A 24,348-nucleotide genomic window follows, 5' to 3' on the forward strand; every position below is an offset into this window, starting at 1 on the left:
AAAAAAAAAAAAAAAATACAAGTTGTCTATTGCTTTCAGTCTACTTTCTAATAGCTTCGAAAATTAATCTTATATAATGCAATCCAATGTAGTACAAATAAACTTATGTGTCGCAAATATGCTGTATAAAAGTAAAACTAAAACTCTTAGCAACTAAAGATGTAGCTGGAACTAAATCTCAACCAAATCCTAATAACTCTATAAGGTCATCTGTTATTCAGGTCAACATGTTTCTTATTGTTAAACTGAAATGATATAGCAATAATTACTTGCCTTCTCTTGCTCTGGGGTATAAATTTGTTTTCCCTTCCTCTCCCACCTCAAATATGCTTGAATTTGTACAAGATCCTCAGGGACTGAAACATTTAGGATTTTTGTCTCTCTCACAGGAATTTTAACATGAAAATTACCTCCATCATTCTTAAACCTGGAAAGATGAATTTTTTTTGGGTTTGGTGGTTAATATTTCAACTATGATACCAGAGAGTTTTCAAATAAAATGTTTCCTTACCATTTATTCTGAGCTTCATCCAAAATAAGAAACTCTAGAGCTTCTATTGAAGGATCATCAATCTCTATTCTCAAGGATGCATTTGAGCCAGTCTAAGAAAAAAAATCATGTAAAAAACAGAGTGGTTATCAAACAGATTAGTAAAAAGGAATTCTTCCAATTTCCACCATGCAATAAAAAACTTACTTTTACAAATGGAGTCCTGAGAGCTCTTTTCTTATACACCATAGTTCCAACTGGATGACTATTGGGAAGTATCCATTTCCTGTGCAAAAAGAAAAACAAAAATGAAAATCACACATAGTACAAATTTGAGAGAATAGTGAACTGTAGAAGCTGACACTGAGGTTTCTGCATGAAACTGGACTTACTCTTTTCGATTTTTTATTGCTCCCCAGTGTAGAAGTAGGCTGTCACTGCTACTTGTAACTAAGATTTCTACAACGGATACAGAACTAGAAGTAGAAGGCCTAACATCAACCTGTTTAATTGCACTCAAAATCCTTTGTAAATATGATGTCTCGAATCTAATGTTCTCAGGATTAATTGTAAATATCCCACACAAATACCTGTAATTCAACATTTCCATCAAGCGTGAACTTTTCCGCAAGCTGCTATGGAAAAACAATGATCAAATTAAACAAACTACAAGTTAACCATATATGTCGAATGCATGCATATGGAAGAAGAAAGAGTATGATCATGCTAATATTGCCTCAATGCCTTTACTAGTGTTGTAATGTGTTGGACATTAAGGAATTGAGAAATTTTGTGTCAGCAATTGTTAGCAGCACTCAGGGAATACCAGAATGGACTCCAATTTAGTGATGAATATAACATAACTATAAATTATCAAAATAAGAACAGAAGCTTTCTGAGGGAGAATCAACACAACAAGAAAGGTGGATACTAGTGCGGAAAACAAATAATTCTTGATACTGCTAAAGCTAAGATCTTTGATCTCTTTTACTTACTGACCAAAAGAACTAAATAAAATATGCAGTGTAGCTGAGAAATGTTCAAAAGAATATTGCTAAATTGTGAAATACATCAATCACTTGTCTTTAGCTCGATATAATACCAGAATAGTTTGCCTCCCTTAAACCCAAGATGAAATAATTGGCCAGAAAAGTTTTCTTGTGGCCTCTGAAGATCATGTTTGATGACCCAAGTGAATAAATAACTAATTTTCATTCCAAATACATGCTTAAAAAACCAAATATTTGGAGCGACTCGATACATATCTAGTATGCCGATGAATCTCTATTCTTTTTCTCTTTTATCAAAGATGCAATTATGCAGACTCCTTGTACTCGTACCACCTCAATTATTTCCATCACTCATTTAAAGTGTGGGCTCCTGGTACTCATTCACTTTAAATTGACAATTATCCACATTTCAGTTACTAAATATTTCTTTCACCGCCACTCATTAGACTGCACCATGTCCAAAACACAGACTCAGCTTACTTTTCTTATATTTGATCTGCTAGAATTATAATACGTAAAAGCTCTTCGTTAAACCACTATTTTTTATAACATTTAAAGCGCACACATGACATATGAATAAACAATTATATTTAGCAATTTTACCTCGGGGGAAGGATCAGCGGCTAAAACTGCCTGAGGAGATCTAGAAACAGACTGCTGCTTTCCCATCTGTAATTTCTTCTTCAGCATAGTCAATCTCGTACCATGAAACTCAGTTAATAAAGGCGATCTTCGTATTAGTGAATTTACTTGAGGTTGAAAAAAAGAATTTCCCCCAATGCAAGTCGAAGTATTGATTCTGCTCTGATGGTCCAACACCGTCGGAGAAAGAAAATTCTTATGCAGCAAGTTATTCCCAATTGAAGTGCTCATATTATCCCAATCCTATAAAAGCACCGTTCACAATCACAACTGCAAAATTCAAAATTCAAAACGCAGAGTGCAAGGATAAATTCTAAGACATGCAACACCCATATTATACACAATACATTCACGATTCATTTTTCCAATTAACGCCACCTAATAAACAGTCCAACTTCAAATTCTTCAGCATACAATAAACGGGCATAACATCGACTGGAAATAATCCAAAAAATTCAAATCAAAGAATTAAAAAAAAATTAAATGAAGAAAATGATCAATTACAAAACACAGTTTGTGGAATTTTTACCTCAATTCAAGCTCAAAATTCAGAAGCCGATATATAAATGCATAAAAATTCCGCAATGTGTATATATAGTGAGTGAAAATAAGCTTGGAGAGTGCAAACTTGAGATTGGGAACGGAGATCGCAGTATGTAATAAATAATCATTGGAGTGAATTATCGAGGATTGGACACGTGGCGTGATATGGGTGGACCATAGTCAATAAAAGCTATGTGAAAGTGCGAGAGTTGTCACGTGCGAGAGATGGGCGGCAGGCGTTGTGTCCGTGAGTACCGGCTACGTTATTGGTTTGTTACTTTGTTTGATATTTTAATTTTTTGACATTTACTGGAAATAGTACTGTGACACTTTATTTTATGATATTTTTTTGGGCTTAGATATTTTCTTGCAACTTGCAAGTGTGAATTTTGGCACTGAAACTGTGGCTAAAAATGACTTCAAAAGGAAATAGAATTTTGATTATTATGAATTTGTCATGTATTGATGAATTTGTTTTAATTTCAAACATTCAGATGAACTTCATATTCATTTCAATTTTTATTCAGTTTTGAACTCGTTAATGAAATGTTTATTCAATAAGGCTTCTCGACACTATGGCTTGAGGAAAAATGGAAATTCAACACTCTTTAGGACAAGTTTTATGCCTATGTGTTTTCAAATGTATATAATTTCAAGAGACAGCTTAGCACAAACATTCTCAGTATAATGCTCATGTTTGTTATAGATTAAAATCAAATTTTAACCCTTGTTTGTGCCCCATTCTTTTAGAAAAATATATTTTTCAATAGTATTTTGATATCATTTTAACTACACATTTTTTAATAAAATAACATTAAACGCAAATCAAAAAAAGTTTCTTATTTTTTAACTACACATTTCTCATCAATATACTATTCAAAAATTCATTCTTCCCAAAAAATGGGGCTCAAACAAGGGTTTAATCTTAAATTAAAGTCAACAATTAATTTTCATCAAACATTTTATATAATTCGTAACTTTTCAACTATACATTTTATTAACTTTTATCAAAATATACTAAAATTTTAATTTTAATCTACATCAAACGTGTTGAAAAGGAATCAAACCTCCTTACTCTTTAGTGCTTCGTGTTCTTTCTATTCCATCACATTCCATTGCAAGATTTTGAGTCTCAAGTAGAAATAATGTTTATCTAATTTCCAAAGATTGATACTGTCTAAGTATTTGCTCCATTGCTCATTTAGTGACCACTCTATATACTATGAATAATATTATTTACAGTCGCTTACTACCGCAATAGCCTTTCGTAGCATACATGTGACAATTAGTGATTTTTTACATAAAGTAAAAAAAAAATAATCATATTAATATATCAAATTATTAACCGTCACATGTATGTCATGTAGAACGACTATAACAATGAGCGACTACAAATAGCATTACTCGTATGCCATTCCTAAAAGAGGAATTGAAACTCCACGAGATTTTGAGTTCTTTGTGCTCATTATTTCACTAATAAAAATGCATTTTGGAGTATATATTATTTTATGAAAGAAACAATTACTTAATTACAATACAAATATTGAAATTGGATGTTATTTACGGCAACAAATTGTTTGTCGGTGAATCGAGATACCAATTTTATAATTATAATTATCTTGAAATGAATTATAATCAAATTACTTAGAGGTTGTTACAATGTTAATTGGGTTAGCACAAACATTCTCAGTATTATGCTCATGTTTGTTATATAATTTTCATCAAACATTTTATATAATTCGTAACTTTTCAATTACACATTTTATTAAATTTTATTAAAATATATTAAAATTTTAATTTTAATCTTCACCAAACGTGTTGAAGAGGAATCGAATCTCCTCACTCTTTAGTGCAAGATTTTGAGTCTCAAGTTGCCAACATAGAAATAATGTTTATCTAATTTCCAAAGATTGATACTGTCCAAGAATTTGCTCCATTGCTCATTTAGTGACACTCTATATATTATGAATAATGTTATTTACAATCGCTTACTACCGCAATAGCCCTTCGTAGCATACATATGCCAATTAGTGATTTGTTGTATAAAGTAATAAAAAATTATCATATTAATATATCAAATCATTAACCATCACATGTATGCCACATAGACGACTGCAACACTGAGCGACTGCAAATAGTATTACTCGTGTGCTCTTCCTAAAAAAGGAATTGAAACTCCACAAGATTTTGAATTCTTTGTGCTTATTATTTCACTAATAAAAATGCATTTTGGAGTAAATATTTTTTTATGAAAGAAACAATTACTTAATTACAATACAAATATTGAAATCGGATATTATATACGGCAACAAATTGTTCGTCAGTGAATCGAGATACCAATTTTATAATTATAATTATCTTGAAATGAATTATAATCAAATTACTTAGAGGTTGTTACAATGTTAATAATGGACTTTTACAATAATGGGAGTGAAACCGAGAATAAGAATGTAGACATTGTCATACACATACATAGATATTGATTCTGTAATTTCAAAACAGCATCACATTCGTGTTATTTTATTTGGTGAAAGTTCAAAACTTTTCTTATAATATTTAACAATGTAGTTTACTGTTATTTAATATCTAGAGGTACAAATTTTTTTTTAACTTGTAGTATTTTAATAATGCAGTTAAAAGCAAAATTATTAAATAATATAAGTTAAAAGAGTTTAAACTGCATTATTAAATACTAAAGTTTAGTAATTTAAAAAATAATAATATAATATAATACATTTTAAGTACGATATATAACATAATTAAGCAAATTAAACACAACAAATTATAAAAAAATAAATCCTTTTGAGCTTTCAAAATAGCAAGATGAAAATCACATATAAATTAAAATGTAAAAAAAAGGACGCTACTTTAAAAAAAATGTATAATTTTTTATTTAATCCACTAAAAAATTGATATTTCAAGAAATGAGAAAATCTTCTATAAATTATGTTGAAAGTTTGAGTTAAATGTCTAGAGTTAATTTAATTTTTCTTGAGTTTAATTTCCATACCTCAAGGAGAATACACAATTAAATTATTTGACGTATATTTTCATTTAAATGAAATCAATTTAAGTCTATTGTCTCATCAAACAAAATAGATATTTATGTGAAAAAAGATTATATAAAGTTTCACAAATAAGCCCCCATTTGGCCCTCATTTTATAGAAATGAAAATGGATGGAATAGTATTTTTTTGAAAATGAGTGGTTGAAAAAGAATGAAAAGTTTTCTATTTACATATAATATTATTTTATAGAAAATTGTGTATTTGCGAATATGAGAGAGAAAAATGGAATGAAAAATAATCGGGGCAAAAAAAAATACTTTTCTTTTCAAATATCAAATATATTTTTTTTTCCTTTAGTGAATTCATGGACTTAGAGAATTGATTGAAAAAAAAAAATATTGTCAATATATGATGTAATTATAATAAAAATATCCAATAACTTATTTACAATTTTGATAATAAATTTAAGCGAAGTATTATAGATAGTATTCTAAATGGGGTGCCTAGGCATTCGCCAAGGAGCAAGTTGTGGCAAAAACGCCACGTCTAGTACCTATGGGCTAATTTAACAATCAACGAAAGCATTGACTACTTGAAGGAGCGTCTAGGCACACGTAGGCGAGCATTATTATTATATTATTATTATTTTTTTTAATTCTTAAAACGCTCGTCTGTCATACCGTACATCCATATTTCAACCTTTAGGCAGATAGATTGAAAAGTCCAAAAAGTTACTTATCCACTCATTAGTCCACTAATTGATGGAGATCATCTTTAAAGATTTTGTTATAAAACTTTCTATGTGGGATAAGAATCCCTTGGATTTAGTTTGTAGTATATTGTACTATTGTGTAAATACTTATTTAGCGGCTGTCTAGGAGTGATTCTTCCGGAATTAAAATGAGAATTTTGCCCGTTAGCTACACTACGTGGGTCCCATTGTGGCAGCAGTTAAGGGCAAGTAAAATGTGAAATGCCGAAAATACCCATCTATCATAACAAATTTTTTGACCGTTAAGGACAGAAATGTCATTCTGCCGAGAAAATGGTCCAAAATTGCGGCTACATTTCTGACATATTAATTGAAGTAGTGCAGCCCGGGTCCCACTACCTCATCCAACGGTCAAAAAATGCATTTTTTGAGCAGCAACAATCGCTACCAGACATGGCCTTATATTTTATTAAGTTAGTTAATCATTTTCCTATATTTTACTAAATAATAAAAATTAAAAGCTCTCCAAATATTTCAATTAGCACTATTATAATATATTTTGTTTATTGTTCAAAAATATATTCATTTTGTTAAGCAAACTGCATTTGGTATTATAATTTGTATGTATTGTCAAATAATTTTTAAATTGATTAAAATTTTAAAATAATTTTAAAATAAGAAAACGCTTTTTACTCCTGAGCCTCGTCTATGCGCGCATCGATCGAAACTTGACCTCTACATATCGTCACACATTACACTTTTTAGAATATTGATTATAAATGAGATAATTAATTTAATATGGTACAAGAGCAAATAAAACCGTTTATTTAATTATGTCTCTATCATAAAAAGAAAAAGAGAATAAGTGACATAAAGGAAAAAGGAATTGGCAGGCTCAATGCTGTCATGGAAAGAAATAATAGAACATAACACGAGAAGTAATGGGACTTGGTGGAACTAAAGGTTTGATAAGTGAATTTATTCTCCATTTTGGTGAATCTAAGAATTTACCAAATTATGTAAGTTTGTCTGCAAAATTAGAAAGTGATCTGTACATGATGATATACAAAATTTATAGCCAGATACTTGCCCAGCATTTGAAGCAAAGACTAGCACTTTTAATCAGAACAAGAGTAGATGCCGATTTGGTATATTTGACAAACTTTTTCCTTACTTTACAAAAGCAATCTAGATACCATTCCATTTTTTTTTAAGAATAAATTTTATGAAATATGATTTTTTCAGAGAATTCTTGGTTAGAAAGTTGAAAAAAGTTTTGTATTTATATTCAAATTATTTTATTAAGAGAATGTATAATTAAAAATGAATACGAGGAAAATTGTTCTAAATTAAACAGATTTTATTCTTATATGAACTATATTTTATTCTATATTAACTTAAGATAGGAGTGTTAATTTGGCTCGTTGGCTCAGGTGACTAATCACAGGAAAAGTTCAAGTCGGCTTGGCTCGTGGTTCGATAGAACCAAGCTGAGGCTCAGGCCAAGCCCCAATTTTGGGGTCTTGGCTAGAGTTTGAGTCAAGCCACACGGACCATTTTCTACCCATAACGAGCCTAGTCTAAATAAATAATCTGCAAACTAAAAAAAAAAAAAAAAAAAGGCCTTGTAAAGACAGCAACAAGCAGCTGCTGTACAGTTGCTTCTTAAGGCAGCTACTGTTGCTCCCTTGAGAGGTTCACGGCAGCTAAAAAAAAGGCGAGAAGACTTGGCTAGCTAAAATTCGAGTCGAGCTTAAATTTTTTGGTCAAGTAAAAGTTCGGCTAGGCTCGAGCAAAAAAAAAAAAAAAAAAAATTTGAATTATCTTGACTCGTTGACATCCCTAGCTAAAGATTAGCAATATTGGATTCCTCGAAATTAGATAAGCATTATCATTGTAAATGATAACTTTTTCTTTTTCTCGTTGTGTTTACTTTATATATACATATATTAGAGTCTCTTTTGTAATTTATATTCATCTGTAAATTGAGCAATGGTCATGAAAAATTATGTTTTGACAATTTATATAAGGACCTTCTTATCAAAGTGTAATTATATTAACTACGTTTGTCATTTTACACCTAGTCTTATGCTAAATTTGAAACTATCAATTTTTTTCTTCTCATTTTCCTTTTCTTTTTCATTTTTAAATTTAGATAAGAACATTATATTTATCTTAAAGAAACTTAGGGTCCGTTTGATTGCAAAGATGGAATTGAATTGCCTAGAATTGTTTTTCTGGAAATTGTATATTATTGTGTTTGATTGGTATAATTTTTCACGTGGAAAATGTTGAAATAAAAATATTTTTTAATATTCGTTTGGCTTTGTTTTACATGAAAATTGTCAATTAAATGGAAATATTTTTTTACAATAATTCTTATAATTGGTTTCCATTACCAACATAAAAAAAGACAAAAAAAAATAATAATAATCGCTACAGTAGGGTGGAATTTGAATTCTCACCATATACCACTAAAACAAGGAAAATTCCAAATTCCAAGAAATGCAATTTCATGGAAAATATAAGGTATCAAATACCAAAAGTTGAAATTTCCAATTCCAATTCCATCTTTTTTTTTTTTTTTTCCATTTCCATGCTATCAAACACTCCCTTAATTCTTTTTTTCTCTATTAGCACATACTAGTTACATCTTAATAATATTTGCATCAAAATTTATTTTTTAAGTTTTGAAAAGAAAATACTTTACACAACATTTAAATGGAAAAAAAGAATCCAAACATTGAACCTTATTCATTGTGAACTTTATTGTATTTTTCGTGTTATGATATAAGAATTTTGACTTACCACACATGTTATAAATATTACAAATGAAAAATATGAAAAAATTGAAGAAAATAAGAAAAATGTTTTATTTTATAGTATGTGCATGTGGCCCTTTTTTCCAAGTGCTCATTTTTTTTAATGTTTATATTGAGCATAAATTGTTTATTATTAGCAAGAACTTATTCAATATATTATTTGGACTCGCGATACATTAAAAATTGCTCGTACCTTAGTATTGTAAAAGGACGACGTGCTATTAGAGTATCATAGGTCAAATTGACACAAAGTTTATTGACGATAGCACACCAAATTTTTGTATCTACTTTCATACGAAATTTTCGATAAGCATAATTTATTTCATCTAGAAAGGGAAGCTTGTTACTCGGAAAAAGGTTCATATCTAGATCAATGGAACCCTTTTTTTTTAATGACGGGGGAACCCTTAGCCGCTACTCTTCAGGTGCGCACTGAATAAATCCTCAAACTAACGCAATAGTCTACAAACCACGCCAACCAAGTAATTAAACTACAATAGGCAAGCCCCATGCAACAGGCTCGACCGAGAAAGTGTTGATGGGGGGAATAGAACTCGTGACCAAAGGTCTCTGCCCTCACCTATTCCACCAACTCGACCACCCCATGAAAGGCTAGATCAACGGATCTTACTTATGAGAAAGAATCTGCTCTTATAGAAAAAGAATGTCTTAAGACTTAAATAATTATTGTTGATTTATTAATATATTCAAAATTTAATTTTCATCTGACATTCAGTGGAATTGATTCTAATTATCTGACAAATTATCGGACGACTGATTAACCGACTCAATTTAACATTAATTAATTCTACATTTCACGTATAGTCCAATGGTTTACCAGTAAATTCTAACTGGTTTGTGACCTACATAATTTTTTTCTTAGTACAACAGTAATATATGCAGTAAAAAAGATTAACTCAAACACAAAATACTAGATATTACATGATAAATTCATAAAGAAAACATGAGTCCCATGTCACGGGTAATAATTCACTATAGAGCTAAACGTTTCTTCGCTGGTCTTCTCTGCATGTTTCCTACACAAAATGAATTGAGAAAACTTCTTCACAACAAAAGAACAAAATTATTTGTGCTAGACGGAATTCACATAGGGGTGTCAACGAGCTAGCTCATGACCCAAAGCTCCCAACTCGTGCACGGTCCGGTCAATAAAGCTCGAACGTTTTTAGCCTGAGTCGAGCCGAGTCGAAGCACAATCAAAATTTGGAGGCTTGTCTTGAGCTTTTGACTCGGGCTTCACCAAGCAAAGTCGGCTCACAAATTTTTAAATTTTTTTTTTTAAATTCATGAAATATTCATATGAAGAAGTCAAACAATTTCTTCTTCTCAACTAAAATATAATAAAAATATATTCATATAGATATGAGAATACATGAATTCGAGTACAAATATCATGATATTCACTTGTAGAATTAAAAATATTGGAATAGAAAGTGTCAAGTTTTAACGCCACAAGATAACAAATAATATTTATGAACTCTTATACAATAAAATTTAAAATTTATATCAATAAAATTTAACGGGGATATTATGATAATGAATTATAAATATATATAATTATAGTATAATTATAAATATTAATTGTTGACCTCGAAAATTGGACATTCCACGTAGCCAACCGAGAGCTACTCCACGTGTTCCTTCCTGCGCACAATCAACGCACGGTCAGGTGCACACGGTCGGGACCAGCGGGGGTGGTGGCGATCGTATACACTCCGACGGTCAAGTCAGGTTCAGGTGGCCGGAACGGTACCCAGGGGATGTGCAAAATAATAAAGGGGAGGAGAAAAATATATATGCTTATTATGGAGTGCTATTTAGTAAAAGTTTCATTACCTTTGTCTCTTGCCAACCTTTAAGTATTTATAGGTGGGATGAATCGCTGGATGTGGGGTACGTGTATACATCTGACGGTATGAGGCGTCTGCTCACAGGCGTCAATCAACCGCGTCTGTAGAGTGGGCGTGTAATTGCTTCTCTCGAGTTGAGTTGATATAAAGTTGATAAGTCACATCAACTAGCATCATGGAGACGTCAAATCAATTTAAACCTTAGGGGTAGGAGGGATCTTAACAAAGATCTCCTTCTGAAATTGACGGCGTATCTTCTGACAGAGTGTATTTCGCCTCGACATATGTCGAGGGTGCTTCGGTCGGTTCGACAGAGTTGTCTGTGGCTCGCAGTGTGATAGCAGGTTGTTCAGTTGGAGAGATCACTTTTGAACCACTTTGGGTGGGTGTATATCAGATCGGAGTGCCTTTGGTGGATATTCCAAGGTGGTTCAGATAGGGGCGTAACAGTGGTTCCCTCAAATCCAGGTATGAATATTTATATCATGGGTAGGCTTGCCTTTCTGACCGAATGTGTATGCCTTGATGCGTGGACCCGATTTGTGGGAGATTATGGGTCGATCTTCTGATTTAGCCGAAGTGACGATCTTAGGCAGATGCTCTAAAGTTTCGCTATTGCGTAAGGAAAACACTTACTTATGAGGAACCGAAGTGCTGCAAGACTGGATGATGTGTAGGAAGAAAATCAACGCATCGACTGAGGCAATGACTTACAGTGGACTCGCGTTAGGTGTGTCTAAGTTTCGTAAAGGTGAGTGAGGAACTCATCTGCAACCGACACGTTGGGAGATGGCTAAAACTTTGTACAGCTTAGGAAGGAACGCAGCCTCCGAGACGATGACCCGTAGGGGACTCCGCGTCAGGTGCGTCTAAACTTTGTAAAGTTGAGTGAGGAGCTCATCTTCCACCGATGCGATGTCCCACAGGGGATGACGCGTTGGGAGATGACTAAAACTTTGTAAAGTTTAGGAGGGAACGCAGCGACCGAGGCGATGACCCACAGGGGACTCCGCGTCAAGTGCGTCTAAGCTTTGTAAAGTTGAGTGAGGAGCTCATCTGCCACCGATGCGATGACCCACAGGGGACGACACGTTGGGAGATAGCTAAAACTTTGTAAAACTTAGGAAGGAACGCAGCGACCGAGGTGATGACCCACAGGGAACTCCGCGTCAGGTGTGTCTAAGCTTTGTAAAGTTGAGTGAGAAGCTCATCTGCCACTGATGGATGACCCACAAGGGACGACGCGTTGGGAGGTGACTAAAACTTTGTAAAGCTTAGGAGGGAACGTAGTGACCTAGGCGATGACCCACACGGGACTCTACATCAGGTGTGTCTAAACTTTGTAAAGTTGAGTGAGGAGCTCATCTACCACAGATGTGATGACCCACAGGGGATGACGCATTGGGAGATGGGTAAAACTTTGTAAAGCTTAGGAAGGAACGCAGCGACTGAGGTGGTGACCCAAAGGGGACTCCGCGTCAGGTGCGTCTAAGTTTTGTAAAGTTGAGTGAGGAGATCGACCCGAGGCGAGCATCTGAAGTTAAATGATTTGATAGCTGTTGCGTATTTCCAAGGTGACAGTTGGGTGCCATGCCCATTCTCCTAAAAGGCTGCTGCGGCTACTTATTGTCTACGACTGGTGGTGACCGAGGTGATGTGTTTTATGCGAGCGTGAAAGTCACAGCAAGATCTTAGGCGTAGATGAAATCTGGCGTTTCGTTTCAACGGCCTAGATTGATGATGCGACGGACGGCCTAGATTTATTGTATTTGAATTCAACGGTGGAGATCAGTTGAAGCGTTCTATAAAAGGCGGACTTTGAGCGTCTTTGTAGCTTTTCACCTTTGTGCAAACAGAAATCTCATTTTGCTCTCATACCATTCGCGATTTCCGGTATCTTTCGAACGTTTTCGACGAGAAATATCGATTTCCGGCGACCTTACATCCCTTTCTGTCCATTTCCGGCTGGGGAACCCTCTGAATTCATAAGTTTCAGTATTTTTTAGGATATTTATTTTCTGAAAAAATGGCGACTGAGGGACGTTCTGGCTCGGGGAGGGGGCTAGAATTAGTGAGGATGGACGAGCCCACTGTGGCGACCTCCTCTGAGATAGCCGAAGCGATTATTGGGGGAGAGAACATATGGAGGAGGCCGGATAGTCCGGCTGATACTTCTGTGCACTGGGGGCGTTAGATTACCCCTCCAAACTAAAAGAGGCCGACCTAGAGAGGCTTAAGGTAGAATGTAGGATCCAAGATAGCATAGATCTGATCCTCCCCGAGCCTGAAGAGAGGGTCTGCTACCCTAGACCGGGGTGCGTGGCCATAAGTGAGGCGATTCTTAGAGCCGGCCTTAGGCTTCCAATTTCTTTAGGATGGTACTGAGGTCCTATGGGTTAGCTCTGACCCAACTCAATCCGAACTCCTGAAACCAAATGGTGGGCTCTTGGATGTTGTGGAAAGAGGTGACACTTGGGGTTAAGATGTCCTTCTCCATCTTTCAGACCCTTTATATCTCTAAAGTGACAGCTAGGGAGATAAGACCCGGGACTTGCATTACCTTACTTCATGAGGTTCCCATACTCCATTCGTGCTCGATCTGCCGAGCTCCATCAAAGAGTGGAAGGGCTCGTGGTGCTGGGCTGCAGGACGATAGGACACGATGGAGGGGGACCCCCTTGGGCCTCTTACAATCCCCATAAAGTACTCGACACTTAGTGAGTATCATAGTTGCATTTCTTTATATTTCTCTTCGGTTCGTATCGTAACTAACATTTGCATTTCTTTTGAAGGTACTCTTCCTCGGTGCGAACTGTCTTCTGAGGACTTCGACACCATTTGCATCATTTATCAGCTGCCTCAGAAGAAGAGGTCATACTACCTGCTGATCAGAAAAATCTGTAGTTCGTTACACACGACCTGATGTCATCTCAAGGTAACTGTCCCGGAGCCTTCATCCTTCCATATTTCTGAAGTCTTTACACTTGTACTAATTCATTATTTGCTCTTTGCAGATAACTTCAAGAAAAAGATGCTTGTGCGCCCCGACTTCAAGACCATCCAAAGGATGATGGCAGAAGCGCGGGCGCTGAAGACCTCTTCCTCCACCTACAAGAAGCAAATGGAGGACTTGGTGGAGGCCACTAAAAGGCTCCAGCCTCCAACGGAGGAAGAGGTGGCAGAGGACCCCGCAACGAATCTACAGCGGAAGGGCAAGAAGAATGCTACCCCTTCCAAATGCCCAACTGTGGCGAGGCCACCCCCTACTCTGAAGCAGACTACAATTCCAACCGGGGTGGCCATTTCGAAGAAGAGGCCTGCACCAGCAGAGGTTGCAACTGCCCCGATCACTTCACCACTTGCTGCAATTCTTATTGCCCAAGTGTCGGGGCAGCAGAAGAGGAAAATGGCCCGTCCCTCTAAGGAGGTCGACTTCTTGGGCACCAATCCGGATGAGTCAATTAAGGAAGTGTTGGAGGCTCTTCCTCCGGAAATGGCTACGGTGGTGGTGGTCCACAACAAATATTGGACTGAAGAATGGAAGGACCACACTGCTTCATGCACGGCCGAAGACCAGGTGGCGGCCAACAGTGCCTGTGTGGCCCAGGCACTCAGTACCAGCATCCAACTGGAGGGCTTGATGAAGGATTTAAATACTAAGAGAGAGGACCTTGGCAAGTGCCTCGAGGAGGCGATGCAGTATGGAGATGCTGTGAGGGAGGCCCGGGCCAAAGTCACCAAGGAGGAGAAAAGAAGGAAGGAGACCAAGGCCCAGCTATCTGCCGTCAAAGCTGAAGTAAAGCGGCTGAAGAAAGAGCTATATGAGGATGCCATGACTCAGTGAGTGGATCATGCCAACGAGTACCACCGGCTCGCTACGGATGCTCTGGAGGCCTCAAACAAAGAAAAGGCAAAGCTGAGGCAAAAGGTGGAGGCTCAATCTAAGGAGATCGCCTCCCTGAAGGAGGAGTTGAAGTCGGCAGGGGAGGTGGCGGTTTAGAACTTCATTGACCACTCCGAAGAACACCCCCTGTACGACGACTTCGCCAACTTTTGGGCCTCCTGGAGTGCCCAAGGCTTGCTGGGTCGGCTGAGAGAGATCCACCCTACTCTGGATATCTCCAATTTGGAGGCAGAGTTCGGGGGACCAATTGGAGGCCATCCTGACAGGCTTGCTGAAGAAACTCCAGAGGCCCCGGAGGCAGAGGCATCCCGAGAAGACCCTCTGGTAGAATAGGGCCAACTATTGTAATGGCTTCGGCCTTTTTGTAATTTGAACTGAAGTAAATGAAATGAAATATTTTGTTAAGTACTAGTGCTTCTACTATTTTATTGTGTTGATCTGTTTACCCTTGTATGAACACTCGACTAAGCGCCCCTTAATACTAACCCATTAATAACAGAAGATCGAATCACTTAAGTTAATATGAAGTAGACCACTTAAGTAAACATGAAGTGCCTCTTAACGTTAATCAGTTAACAACTTGAGATCGGATCACCTAAGTAAACATGTTGAAGGAGTGAGGAAACAATTTACTAACTGATGTGGCACAGAACCGAAGTTTCATTACTTAACAAATTACACCACACTTTACCAAGGCAGTATTAGCACTTAGTAAGCTAGGGAATTTACAACTGAGATCAGATCAGAACACCCATTCATTAGACAGTATTGAGATCAGATCGGAACAAAGACTCATCATTGATAGTACTTCCTCAAGTGTTCGATGTTCCATTGATGAGGTAGCGCCTTTCCTGCCATGTCTTCAATTTCAAAAGTGTCAGGTCGGGATTCACTGCGGATGCGGTAAGGGCCCTCCCAGTTCGGTCCAAACACTCCGAACCCTGTTGGCTTTGAAGATTGGAAGACCCTTCTGAGGACGAGGTCCCCTAAGCAAAGAGTTCTGTTTCGGACCTTGGATTTATAATAGCGGATCATCTTTCGATGATATTTTACCAAGTTCACTTGGGAGGCATCCCTCCTTTCTCCAAGGAGGTGGAGTTCGCTTATTCGAGCCTCGTCGTTGCTGATCTTATTGAAGTGTATCCGACAGTGTGATGGGACTCGACCTCGATCGGGCTCATGGCCTTGGCCCCGTAGGTCATTGAGAATGGTGTTTTCCCTGTTGCAGTTCGGCTAGATGTTCTGATGGTCCAGAGGACGTGGTGGAGTTCGTCCACCCAAGCCCCTTTTGAGGTGTCAAACTTCTTTTTTAGGGTGTACTTGATAGTCTTGTTCACTGCCTCAACTTGTCCGTTTGCCTGAGGGTGGTGAGGCATTGAGAAGTCATTCTTAATGTCTAGCTCGTTGCGCAATTCTCGCATCCTCCTGTTGTCTAACTGTCTTCCATTGTTGTCGGACACTAAGGAGTGGAGAATGCTGAACCTACAAATGATGTTCTTCTAGACGAATTTAGTAGTGTTCGCCTCGGTGATCTTGGCAAGGGGTTCAGCCTCGACCCACTTAGTGAAGTAATCAATGGCGACAATGGGGAAAGTCGCGCTTCCTCTTCCTTTTGGGAGGGGACCAATGAAGTCGATACCCTACTTGGCGAATGGCCAGGGGCTGGTTACTACGGAGAGGCTCTGAAAAGGCTATCTTTGAATTTTTAAGAAGCGTTGACACTTGTCGCATTTTTGGACAAACTGGCATGCGTCCCTTTTCAGGGTCAACCAGAAGTAGCCTTGACGAAGAACTTTGTGTGCCAGAACCGTTCCTCCGGAGTGATTTCCGCAGATTCCCTCATAGATTTCCCTAAGTATGTATGTGGCCTCTTCGTCTCTCACACATCGGAGAAGTGGCGAGGCGAAGCCTCTCTTGTAAATGGTATCTTCTTGTACGGTGAAATGTGCAGCCCTTCTTTTTAACTTCCGCGCCTCGCTTTTAGAGGTAGGCAGGGATTGATCTTTCAGATAGGCGATGATAGGCTGCATCCATAATGGGTTGTCTTCTATCCATAGTACCTCTTCACCTCCGGAGGTGGAGGGCTTTGATAAGTGTTCAATAGGGACAACCTTTAGCAGCTCTGAGTCCTTGCTGCTGGCCAGTTTTGAAAGGGTGTCTGCATGTGTATTTTTTAGGCAGGGGACTTGAGTCAGTTCGAACCTTTCAAAATGAGGAACTAGGTCTAGAACCAACTTCAAGTATGCAACCACGCTACTATCCTTGGCCGCAAAGTTCCCGTTGACCTGATTCACTATAAGTTGAGAGTCGCTGCTTGCCAGGAGCCTTCTGACCTGCATTTCTTTGGCAAATCTAAGACCTGCCAGAAGGGCCTCGTATTCAGCGACGTTGTTCGAGGCTTTGAAGTCGAACCTTACTGCACAATTTAGCTTGTAGCCTTCCGGGCTTTCCAAGACGATCCTTACCCCGGAGCCAGTCTCTCCTGAAGACCCATCAATGAAAAGATTCCATGTGGGGGGCTCGGCTGGTTCCATTGTCGCCTCCATTTCTGGGGTTTTGGCAAACTCAACCATAAAATCTGCAAAGGCCTGGCCTTTGATGGCGTGTCGAGATCGGAACAATAGATCGAACTCACTGAGCTCGATTGCCCATTTTAGTAGGCGTCCTGATGCATCTGTTTTCTGCATCACTTGCTTCAATGGGAAATTGGTGAGAATCTCGATTGAGTGGGCTTGGAAGTACGGCCTCAGTTTTCTTGAGGCTGTGATAAGGGCGAGTGCCAGTTTTTCCATGTCGGGGTAGCATGCTTCAGCTGGGAGAAGTGCTTTGCTGACATAGTACACTGGCAGCTAGCGTTCACTTTCTTCTCTGACTAGGACAGCACTGATTGCCACGTCCAAAACCAATAAGTATAGCAGTAGTGATTTGTCTGGTTGAGGTTTCGACAGGAGGGGCACCTCTCTGAGGTGCTTTTTCAGCCTCTGGAAGGCTTCCTCACATTCAGAAGTCCATTAGAACTTCTTTTGTTACTTAAGCACCTTGAAGAAAGACAGACTTTTATTTGTGGCTCTAGAGATGAAGCGACCGAGTGTGGCTATCCGACCATTGAGGCTTTGGACCTCCTTTGGTTTCTGAGGTGACCTCATCTCTAGCAATGCCCTTATTTTCACTAAATTTGCTTCAATTCTCCTTTGGTTGACAATATATCCCAAGAACTGACCCGATGCCACTCCAAAGGTAGATTTGAGGGGATTGAACTTCATCTTATATTTTCTAAGTATCTAAAAAGTTTGGTCGAGGTGACTTACGTGTTCGGATGCTCGGAGGCTTTTGACTAACATGTCATCCACGTAGACCTCCATGGTTTTGCCAATGAGTCGGCAAACATCATGTTGCCCAGCCTCTGATATATAGCTCCGGCATTCTTCAATCCAAAGGGCATGACTTTGTAGCAGTACAGACCTCTGTCAGTAATAAACGACGTAGCTTCCTCATCAGGTCGGAATATGGGTATCTGGTTGTACCCTGAGTATGCATCAATAAAGCTCAGCAGTTCATGTCTAGCAGTGGAATCCACAAGTTGGTCTATCCTTGAAAATGGGAAGCTGTCTTCAGGGCACGCCTTATTCATGTTTGTGAAGTCTAAGCATACCTTCCACTTTTTGCTGGGCTTTTTCACAAGGACCGGGTTGGATATCCACTTCAGGTAGATGGCTTCTCTTATGAAACCACTGCAGCTAAATTTGTTCACTTCGTCTTTCAGTGCCTCGTACCTCTCCAGATTGAAGGCGCGTCTCTTCTGTCGATGGGGGCACAAGAAGGGTTGATGTTAAGATGATGGCAACTGATCCTTGGATCTATTCCCACCATGTCTTCATGCTTCCAAGCGAAGATATCCAAGTTCCTTTTCAGGAAGCTTATCATCTCTTCTTTTGCTTCGGGGGGCAGTGTCTTCCCTATACGCAAGAGCTGACTGTGGTCTCTTGCGTTGGCGGAGAAAGTCTCTAGTTCTTCCATTGGGGTTGCATTTGGTTCAGAGTCAATTATTCGGGAATCTAATTCATCAAGAGGATGCCCTTGTTCAGGGACCTTTTCCATGTCGACGTCTTCCTCTTGCTCAGAGGTATGCCCTTGTTCAGGGGCGTCGAGCATTTCCACGTCTGTATTGGTTTCAGTGGGAACCTCCGTTAGGATTACATTAATAGTTCAGGGTTCCGACTTTCGCAACGAGTTTAAGTAGCATGCCCTGGAGCCCATCTGATCGCCTCGGATCGTTGCAATCCCATGTTTAGTTGGGAATTTCATACACAAGTAGTGGATGGACGTGAAGACTCAAAGATCTTTCAAAGCAGGTCTGCCCAGTACTCTTGATAGGTCGATCTGTGGTCTACCACTAAGAATTCCATGAAGTGTTGGGCTTCTAGGGGTGCCGTACCCATCTCGACGGGGCAGAGTGATCCGCCCTCGTGGGACGATGCTGTCCCCAGTAAATCCGAATAGTGGGTCGGTCATGGGGATCAACCCATGCTCAATCTACGTTTTGTCAAAGGTAGAGCCGAACAATATGTTCATCGAACTGCCATTGTCGACGTTCAGTCCGTTTCTAGCAACTACGACTTTTACAACCAGCGCATTACAATGGGGTGATAAACCCCTTTTGTATCTTCCTGGGATAAGGTGATTGGGGCCATCCTATCAGCTGCTTGCGACTCGTTGACAATGTAGGTAATCATTGGTGGGTCCTTTACTTCCCTCGTGTAATTTCTTTGGGCGTTCCTGGTGTTACTGTCGATATGAGGTCTCCCAATGATGGTATCGATTTCCCTGATGACCTGACTCCTAGAAAATGGGGCCTGGTTTCTTTGTTTAGACTGACCTCAGTCCCTGGATTCTCTTCTCCGAGGTGATTGCCCTCTATGCCCTCTCTCCCCCCTGTTCGGGGAGGTAGACCTGCGAGGATATTTGCTCCTACTGGAAGGGTGTGGGTTGCTCCGATCAGAGCGTCAACTAGCGTCTCGACATTCACTAGTGTCATGCCCATAGAGTTGGTGGAACGTGCAAAACATTGCCCCTTCCAAGGGCCTGTTTGACCTTTTCTTCTTCTTCTTCTTACTATCAGTTCTTCCGGATGGTCCCACTTCGGTAGGAATATAATCGTATGCTAACACCGGCACTGCATTCAATGTGACGGAAGCCAGCGCCTATCCGGAGGTAGGAGTTATGGTATGACCTGCTTGAGTCCATTGTTGAGTGACAAGGTGTGCTGCGGGTCCTCGACCTACCTGTCTCTGAGGTGGAGGGAGTCCCTGCGCGGTACGATTTCGGTGATCAATCATTTCTTCACTTACGATTTCAACTCTCATCATTTCCATGAGTTCGTCATAGGTGGAAGGATTCTTGCTGCGCACGTCCCTCCAGAACAAAGTGTTCATGTTGAGACCGCCTTTTTGGGCTGAAAGGGCTTCTCTGTCAGTGACCTGTTCGCAGAATGTGATTTCATCCGTAAACCTGGCGAGATAGCTTTTCAGCATTTCTCCAGAGGCCTGCCTCATGTCTCGCAGGCGTTGCACAGGGGCCTCTCCTTCGCTTCGCGAGAGGTACTGATTCAAGAACGCTTTCTTCAAATCTGGCCAACTTCTAATGCTTAGGGAGGAAGCCTGCTGTACCAAACTTCGGCGGCTCCGCCTAGCGTTAAATGGAAGGCTCTGCATTTCAAAGCGGGCGAGGCTCTCCTAAGACTCATTTGTGTCATATACTTGGTGAGGTGCTTCTATGGGTCCCCCTTTCCTTCATAGTTGGGGATCTTAGGGAGCATGAAATTTGCTGGCATTAGGAAGCTTCGGATCTCCCTTGAGAAAGGAATGTTATCATCATTATCGTCGATCTCATAAGACCGACAGGGCCCATCTGACCCATCATCATCTTGGATGATCTGAGAGGAGGAGGTGCTTCTCCTCGACTCCCCCAATCGACTAGGTTCCTCCTGTCCCTCCTATTTCTAGGAGGAGGAATCTGTTCTTGTTCTTGATCTGGCCGAACTGATCTTCTTACTGGGCGGACCCTATTACTAGGATCCTCTCCTATCCGGTCGAAGACGCCTACCGACCTTTGTTCTTCATATTCTTGAGGAAAATTGTCCCCCAAGTGTGGTTCCGATGGTTGGTTCCCTTGCACATAAGAGGTGGCTTCGACGTCCACATCTCTTTTGAGGGGGGTATTCTCTGTGTTAACTGGTGTGGCCTCGAGAACGAGATACTGGGGTTTCCTGTACTGGGTAAAATCCTTGGGGCATTTGATAACCTTGGTGACCTTGGGCTTGCATGAGAAGCTCATGCATCGCCATATTCTGAGCTACGATCTCTCTCATGCCCGCAGCTATTTGAGTCATTCCTTCAGTGAGCATGACTGTTCTTCCACCTCGGCGACGTTGGTGATGGGGTCTCCGATGAGTAACATTGTTATGGAGCACCTCCTCTTCAGAGGCGTCTCTCGTGGGGTTGTCATCTTCATGGCTATAACTCATCCTATCTCCTTTTTGAAGAGTGGTGAGAACTTGGATTATAACTCGACCTTGTTCTTTTTCAAGAACGTGCGCTTTTCAGGGTTAGTCGCTAGTCTTCCGGTGATCTCTGATGGAGAATGCAGAACCTTGAACGGGAAATGTTTCCCACAGACGGCGCCAATCTGTTGACCTCGAAAATTGGACCTTCCACCTGGCCAACCGAGAGCTACTCCACGTATTCCTCCCTGCGCACAATCAACGCACGGTCAGGCGCACACGGCCTGGACCAGCGGGAGTGGTGGCGGCCGTATACACTCCGACGGTCAAGTCAGGTTCAGATGGCCGGAACGGTACCCAGGGAATTTGCAAAATAATAAAGGGGAGGAGAAAAATATATATGCTTATTATGGAGTGTTATTTAGTAAGAGTTTCATTACTTTTACCTTTTGCCAACCCTTGGGTATTTATAGGTGGGATGAACCACTGGATGTGGGGCACGTGTATACATCTGACGGTATGAGGCGTCTGCTCATAGGCGTTAATCAGTCGCGTCTATAGAGTGGGCGGGTAATTGCTTTTCCCGAATTGAGTTGATATAAGGTTGATAAGTCACATCAACTAGCCTTATGGAGACATCAAATCAATTTAAACCTTAGGGGCAGGAGGGATCTTAGTAAAGATCTCCTTCTGAAATTGGCGGCGTATCTTCTGACAGAGCGGACTTCGCCTCGACATATTTCGAGGGTGCTTCGATCGGTTCGGCAGAGTTGTCTGTGACTCGCAGTGTGATAGCAGGTTGTTCACGTTGGAGAGATCACTTCGGAACCACTTCGGATAGGTGTATATCAGATCGGAGTGCCTTGTGGTGGATATTCCGAGGTGGTTCAGATAGGGACGTAACATGAATTATGTAAGCATATTTATATATAAATTATACTTTATTAATTTAAATCTTAAATTAAATATTAATACAACAAAAAAATTAAAGATTCACAACGAATCGGGTCAAGTCATTTTCATGAGCTGGCCTGACAAGCCACACAGGCCATCGTCAAGCCAAGTCTTGAAATTTAGGCTTGGCTTGACTCGACTCTACCGTGCCATGAGCTGAGTCGGCTCATTCGTTATCCCTAAATTCACATGTAAGAGCAAGATTCTTATTTCAATTTGTCAAACAATTCAAGTTCAGTCCTGAAAGTGATGAAGATCAAGATCAAGTGGTTGATTTCATTCTTTAACAAATCAAGAGAACTAAAACGAGGAAAGTAATTTTTAACTTTTGATTTTTTTTATTTCGGTTTTATATTTAGGACTCTTTAATATGATTAAGAAATAATTGTAATAGTATTGCAAATGAACCTATTAGATCGTAGTCACAAATTAATAAATACGACTCATTCATTTATTGCATCTTATCCTTTTTTTTTCTTAAAAAAATATTTTATTAAATTATTTCATTATATGTTTCTGCATCGTTAATTATTTGTACAAAATACATTTATTTTGGTACATATTTGAAAAAAAAATATAAATTTCAAATGGATAAATTATGTTTCCCAACTTTATTTAAATATTATCGAAAGAGCTAATAATAATACTTATGTTAAAGGACAAATCTCACATGAATATATATAAAAACATAAAACTAGGATTGGGGTAATTAGATATTTATCGTTAAAACCAGAGACATTTTAAAAAATAAGTTGAAAAGTAATCGACAAGGTAAAAATTGTAATTAATTCGTTACTTTTTAACTAAAGTCATGGACCGTAACTTTCTCTCCAAAAACTCAAAACACTTTATTTCTTAAATACTCACATAATATTTATTTTGACTTATTTGAATAAAATGTTTAGTTATCTTAAATTTTTATTTGTTAATATTGGACAGAACCTATCAATTCGACTAGAAGTTTCAATATTCCTGTTTGGGGCAAATTATTATTTTATTTGTAGAAATATTTGGACCGTTTGCACTGACAAAGGCCCAGTGGTTCATTCTTCATGTCGACACAACGTGACAAAAGGCTATTCTTTTCTTTTGCCTTTTTCCCTTTTTTACCCCTGACCTACCAACAACCCAATCAATCCCCAAATTCACCTTCTAACTCTGCAAATGGGCGAGGGCAGAAGTGGAAAATGGCAGGAAAATCTTTAATGTTGTACAGTTAAAGTCTGCACGTACGCTAGGTCCCAAACAACTGCATCATGGTACGGTGCAACGGTCTGAAATTTTCTAAAATGATCAAGAATAGAGACAAATGTAAAGGAGGGGCATCAACGTCTCCTTCATGAAGATTTGGTGGTGAATGGTTAGATATGTCGGGTTCTAGCAATGGCCTATTCACTTTACACGTTGTCTAATTAGTTGGGTCTATTTTTAAGTTTTACTTGAGGTTAAATCAAATAATTAAGTATTAAATTTAAACATATATCATCAATTAAATAGAGAGAGAGAGCACGAAACATATGAGTTATTTATTTAATTATTTTAGTTTTCGATTTAATTACTGTTTGACTATTTAACTCTTGACTCCTTTTTCTTTCCTAATCGATGTTCAAATCGATTTTCATAACATTGTTAAAGTGAGACTATTAAATTTTTCGATAATATTAGAAGTAACTTCTTTTCTATGTTGTCATGTTGTTCGTGAATTAAATTATGTAATATTTTATTTACAAGGTGACATCATGTTGCTTTTTAATGAATTACCTTAATTCACTATACACAATAAAAAAAAAAAGATTTAAGCATTAGTTTAAATTGTTTCTATTATTACATTTTAAGCTTACCAAAAAATATTTGGTTAAAAAAGCCAAAGATTTGCAACTTATTAATTTAAAA

General features: G+C 38.7%; 1 protein-coding gene across 1 annotated transcript in view; it reads right to left on the reverse strand.

Moving 5' to 3' along the window:
• LOC111406876 (alpha-glucan water dikinase, chloroplastic) overlaps positions 1-2,826 on the reverse strand; it is a 32,733-nt gene extending 29,907 nt beyond the window's left edge. Inside the window, exons 1-7 of the mRNA XM_023036240.1 lie at positions 2,672-2,826; positions 2,104-2,385; positions 1,081-1,122; positions 883-992; positions 698-776; positions 512-603; positions 247-427 (exon numbers count right to left, since the gene is read on the reverse strand). Coding sequence (XP_022892008.1) covers positions 247-427; positions 512-603; positions 698-776; positions 883-992; positions 1,081-1,122; positions 2,104-2,373 — 774 coding nt within the window. The 5' untranslated portion in view covers positions 2,374-2,385; positions 2,672-2,826. The remainder of the gene's footprint in view (positions 1-246; positions 428-511; positions 604-697; positions 777-882; positions 993-1,080; positions 1,123-2,103; positions 2,386-2,671) is intronic.
• Between the last annotated feature and the right edge of the window lie 21,522 nt (positions 2,827-24,348).

The sequence above is a fragment of the Olea europaea genome, chromosome 12 (genome assembly GCF_002742605.1).
Source record: "Olea europaea var. sylvestris chromosome 12, O_europaea_v1, whole genome shotgun sequence".
In the NCBI taxonomy this organism is placed as follows: Eukaryota; Viridiplantae; Streptophyta; class Magnoliopsida; order Lamiales; family Oleaceae; genus Olea; species Olea europaea.